This window comes from Centruroides vittatus, unplaced genomic scaffold (genome assembly GCF_030686945.1).
Source record: "Centruroides vittatus isolate TY-2023 unplaced genomic scaffold, ASM3068694v2 contig_747, whole genome shotgun sequence".
Lineage (NCBI taxonomy): Eukaryota > Metazoa > Arthropoda > Arachnida > Scorpiones > Buthidae > Centruroides > Centruroides vittatus.
Genome location: NW_027122483.1, coordinates 1262478 through 1268188, shown reverse-complemented (window position 1 = coordinate 1268188; position 5711 = coordinate 1262478). Strand labels below are relative to the sequence as shown.

The window sequence follows — 5711 nt, the reverse complement described above, 5'->3', positions numbered from 1 at the left end:
GACTAAGGTAAAGCGGTTGTTTAAGTGTCTGGTTTACTACGGAATGTTCGGATATAACGAACAATCCCCACCGTCGCTCTCCATTTACCTCGTTATTACAAATTTAGCGGCTTCAACAACGTGATATACGTTCAGTTAAGGAAACATTAACCTATTTTCAAAGAAAATAAACAGTTACTTAACTTGTAGATGCGTGACGTGAGAAGTAGGTTAGAATTAAATCTTTTAATCTCAAACTACGGATGGAATTTGATAATTTCTAATGATTAGACACACATTTTTATGCTTCACAGTATCTAATTAACAAAATAGCCTTGGTTACTTATCTCTGCATCTCGTGTAACAACAATCTAAATATATCTGTGAAGCGTATCGTTATACGTAGTGTATAGTACGCTCTTCGATTCATTGGCGAAGCTTCCTGGAAGAGATTCGGAAAAAAAAATACTGTGTTTCCTGTAGTAGAAATAGAAGTACTTCCTTAAGGAAAATAATTAACAATTTCTACTGTTTTACAAATTGGAAAAGTTGTAATGATTTATTTTGTAATACAGTGTAAAATATGATACAAAAAAAATCACTTTAAAAAGTACAGTAAGTAATAATTACTTTGGAATATATCTGAATTATAAACCGAATTTTAAATACAAGACTTTGAGACGTCTTAGCTAAAATGTCACAGTAACAAACAAGAGAGCGAAGATAAAAGTCATGAATGACCCAAAAATATATCTCAGTAGATTTTTTTCTATTCTCGTTTCCGGAGGGAAGTAACGTGTCTTGAATGCAGCATCCACCCTCTCTCTATAACGAAGTATAGAATGTCGGGCGTTTTCCCACGAGTGTGGCCCTTGCAAACGATACTGATACGGAAGATTCGGTCCCATGAAACATGCCCAAAATAGTGGGAAATCCGTAAAAAACATACTCAACATACTCGGTTTGGCTCCCATCATGGAAGACAAATCGTCCAAGTAATCCACGTAATCCACTTGTATGGTGTGTCGCGGTCCATCGAAGTATTGTTTCCTCATAATTTCGGAATTTCGCTTGATTTCGTCGTACATTCCTTGCGTAGAAGGTAGATCGACCTCGTCTTTTATAGCTTTAACAAACCATCTGGCTTGGATCTCCGAAATCGGAAACAGACCCCCGACAATCTGTATCAGTCCGATCACTCCTAGTGTCCTGTGTTTAAGCTGGGGTGGTATCACGTATTTGTATAATTCCACTTTATTATCCTTAACGGATACGATATCTTCGAAAAGAAATGGGAATTTGATGACGTAGCCGGTAGCTAGAACGACTTCGTCTAGTTCCGTGACGAAATCCTCTCCTTCGAAGATAACCCCGTTTCTAACGAAGCGTTTAATTGGCCCTTTAACGACTACGGTTCCACTCAATATACGATTGGGTAGAGCATCGTTTACCATGGGATGTTGGGAAAGTATCCGGTGTTTGGGTTTTAATTGATATAATTCGTGATCGAAGCGATTATTTATCACGTGTTCTATCACAAAATTGCTGATTTGAAATGGAACAATATGGTAAAGTAGGTTCCAGAAGCGACATAAGTACAGGGCATCGAACGGTAATCCTTTAGATCCAACTCTGTGTATTATCCAGCATCCTCTCCTTGTGCTTAAGTATACCTGCGAAGAGAAAAGATAATTCGTTATACGGGACTCTATTGTTTAATGCATAAATAAATAGTAGTATGTTATAATATATTAAACGTGTGTTTAATTATATAAAAGAGAAAAGGGTTGGCATGAGAATACGAGGAAAGCACGTTTATACAATAATTTCCCTCACTTTTATCGATATAAATACCTTTAATTCGTGCCCCTAACTTTAAAAAAAATGCTTAAAATTCATTTTATTACATTGAATATTTAAGAACACAAACAAACCTCTGAATGGTGGACAATAACTGGATGTTGTTCGGAGGTTGTCATTGTTTGGAGGCGTTTTGGTGTAAAATAATTGTCCGCTGGTTAGAGGTGGCCAGTAACGGAGGTTCGACTGGATAATGTATATGTATATTTATAATATAAGCATAAAATATGATTTTATAAGTGAATTACAGATAAAATTCTTTGCATGATCAGTCATGTATCGAAGATTAACAAGAATTTTTATAAAAATTTCAAATAAATCGAAACGTATTTTAATATGATTTATATCATTTTATATCACAAATAAAATAAATTTTTGAGTAATGTTTTTTAAATTTACTACGGTTGAATGAGTTTCCACGCTATCTTATTATTATTTCTGCTGGCTTCTATGAATTTTCTTTTAGTTTTTAGAATTGATATTATCTTACAAAGCTGAAATACCAAACTAGGAGTGAGAAACAGCTAAGTAAACAAACCAATTACATAATCCGTTTCACGTGAAACGGACTATGCCATTGTTTATTTTTGGTTTTTAACTTATGATTTATGGTACTTTTCATAGATTTAACTACATCATATTACAAACAGCCCATATAAATCTATAGAATAATTATTTTTTTTTATTGCAAATAACCGAACCAGCACTTCCATTTTTAAGCGTAACTACTCGTTTTTTTTTCTGATACCAATTATAAATACTGAAGAACCGGTCGTAGCAACAATTGCATACTCTCTGCTGAGTTTATAACCACAACTTTAATAGTAATTATCGTAATAAAGTTGAAAAAATTGTTTTCGAGTTAAGTAGAACACCGAATGATACGTTGCTAGATAAGGACATGCTTGGTTTGTTTTTTTTTTTACTGCGAATTGAAGTTTTAGATGCTTGCAGTGAAGATTAAACAGCACAAACGACTTTTCCTAATAATAAATTAATTACTATCTGTTATAAAAAGTATAATCTTATTATAAAGAAGGAAGTTTCGCCGCTAAGATATGGAGATTAATTGTTTTTATAGTGATCATTTATAATATACAGCACGAGATCTTCAAGAGAAAGCGCGAATTGATGTTAACATTCTAAATTTAGACAGAGTTTAGGCAGAGTTAGGCAAGGCAAAGTAAAGGGTAAGATGGCAAGGCAAGGAGCTACGTTACCTTAATTATTACCTCAGTTCTTACCAGAATTATAAAGATAAGGAGAGGAGTCAAGAGGTGCTTGCCTCTCTTTCCTTACCTTCGTAATTCTAGTTAACGCCCTATGGCTACGCTACTGTTATAATTTGTAATATAAACTTTAAAATAAATGGTAAGATTTAATATAATTATCATCATCATCATTGAATCAAATTTCCTAACTGTGATTAATTTTCATTTTATAATAATTGATAATGGGGTGTGTTTTACAAGTTAAATTATTACAATTAATGTTTTTATATACGATAAAAAATTTGATGATAAATTAATTATTTTTATTACATAAGTTACGCACAATACAAGGCTGTAAAAGTAGGTTACGACACGAACAGTTACACTAAGTGAAGCACGTCCTACCAGGAAGCAAAGTAATTCAAGGTCATGTCACTGTACTCTGTTTCCTGTTAACGAACATTACGCATAATTTATTTATTTATATTACTTTATAAATTTTTTATAACAATAAACTCTCTTACTCTCCCCTAACATTTTCTCGTGGTCAAAACCTTTCAGGACGTTAAAATTGAGCTTAAAAATTGGATGTAATTGCGGGTTTGATCTACCTGTAGCGATAAGTGTTTCTACTTTGTTTTAATCGTAATTATTGGCAATTATTAAGTTAATTGGCAATAATTATGATTAAAATTTGATAATTTCTACTTGTTATACTATAAAAAAAACTTAATCTTTTTGATAATTACATATATAAATTCTCGTATAGGTGACCCCACATTGACCTCGCTAAAACGAAAACGTTATAGTGTCTGAACGATAAAGGAAAACGTAGGGGTCGGATACGAGTTCTATTAGAAATAATTCGTAAAAATCAAACGAAGTCATCCATATAATAACTATAATGGTAGAGGAAACAGGATTTAAATCTAATTCCTTGCACGATGATCGAGTGAAAAGCATCTACTTTATTTTCTGTATTTCCACTTCAGAACAAAATTCGCTTAAAAATTATTTACATTTTTTACATCAAAGAATTACTTGAAAAATACCGTTTTAACTCAACTAATTTGCTTCAGTTTTGCACTTTATATTGTAACAATAGAAGGAGTACTTATGGTGTAATATTAAGTTTTTAAATTTATATAATACTAGATTTTTAGACGTATATTAATATATATATATAAAATCTATATACAATACTAATATTTTTGAGATCTCTTTCTACAATTTAACTACTCTAATTTTTACGAATTAGAGAATTATTAAAGAACAATACTTACTTTACTTGCAACGCTACTGAGTTCCACAGCGGCATCACCTCCAGAATTCCCAACACCCACAACCAGCACCTTCTTATCATCGTAACCATTTGGTTTTTTATAACTGTGAGTGTGAATGATCCTCCCCTCGAACTCATCTTCACCCGGGAATGTGGGTCTTAAAGGATACACGTGATGACCATTACACACCATGACTGCATCGAACACCTCTTCCAATTCCAGCCCATTTAATAAATCCTTAACTCTTATCTTCCATCTTCCAGTGGATTCGTAATCATTCGAGGGTGTTACCGATGACACTTCGTGCCTGAATTTAATATACTGGACCAATTCGAATTTCTGAGCGTACAGCTCCAAGTACTTGATCATCATGGAGTTGTGCATGTAATTGGGAAAATGCTTGGGTGGAGGGAAGTCGCTGAAAGCCGTGATCTCCTTGCTGCTGTTAATAATAGTAGAGCGTGCCACGGATGCCAAACCTTCCACATCTTCGTCTCTATATCTCCAGAGGCCCCCTACGTGGTTAGTTTTCTCGTAGCAAACGATATCGAACCCTTCTTCTTTGCACGCTTTGATTGAGGTTAGCCCACTGGCACCCGCTCCTATAATAGCGACCGTCTTTCGTCCGTTCTGCATGACCCCAAGAAACGAAACTGAGTGTTGTCTCTTCTCCATATCGGTCAAATACTTTATATACCGATAGCACGCATGCGCTACAGACTGCCACTTCATTAAATAATACGATGGAATGACGTCACACTGAACGGTGTCAGGCAGTTGTGCTTTTTCATAATCGTTCCATAATAAAATTGGCAATTGATGATTAATTGATAATTTATCGTACATATCATTTAAATTATGGATATTTTGGCCATACAAATACTCCAATTATCGTTAATCGTTTAGTTTCGTTTACTTGTATGAGCATTAATTAATTAATTAATTATATTTTAATTAATATTCAGCAATGTAAATTATTTTATACTTTTTCCTTAATTTTTACAGGCTTTAAATTAGAATTATATTTACAAATTTTAAAAAATAATTATAGACATTGCTGATTATAGCTGTATTATTTATTGCTTTTGTGTTACATATTTATAAGTTACGTAAGATGAAGTAGGTCATAAAAACTTCATTTTTTTTACTTTGCTGGCTGTTATGTATATGAGAGGGAAAGTATGGGAGACGATGGCAAGATTTTAACGTGTTTGGATTGAGGGAGCTTCGAGAAATGTAAAAAAAGTCGGGGGTTTTTCTGTACGTAAGGAGGTTAGTGTGTGTGGAGGCACGACTTTGTTCACTCAATTTAAACCTTAATAACTCCCGTGTCTTTTGTCGAAAATTCTTGAAATTTTGCAGGTTTGTTCGTGTATTA

General features: G+C 33.5%; 1 protein-coding gene across 1 annotated transcript; it reads right to left on the bottom strand.

Moving 5' to 3' along the window:
* Nucleotides 1–510: 510 nt before the first annotated feature.
* LOC136981153 (flavin-containing monooxygenase 5-like) lies at nt 511–5006 on the bottom strand. Its single transcript, XM_067277427.1, has 2 exons — nt 4334–5006; nt 511–1652 (listed from the first exon to the last, which is right to left on the bottom strand). Exons 1-2 carry the CDS (start codon nt 4967–4969, stop codon nt 669–671), a joined length of 1620 nt encoding a protein of 539 aa, XP_067133528.1. The 5' UTR covers nt 4970–5006; the 3' UTR covers nt 511–668.
* Nucleotides 5007–5711: the final 705 nt, after the last annotated feature.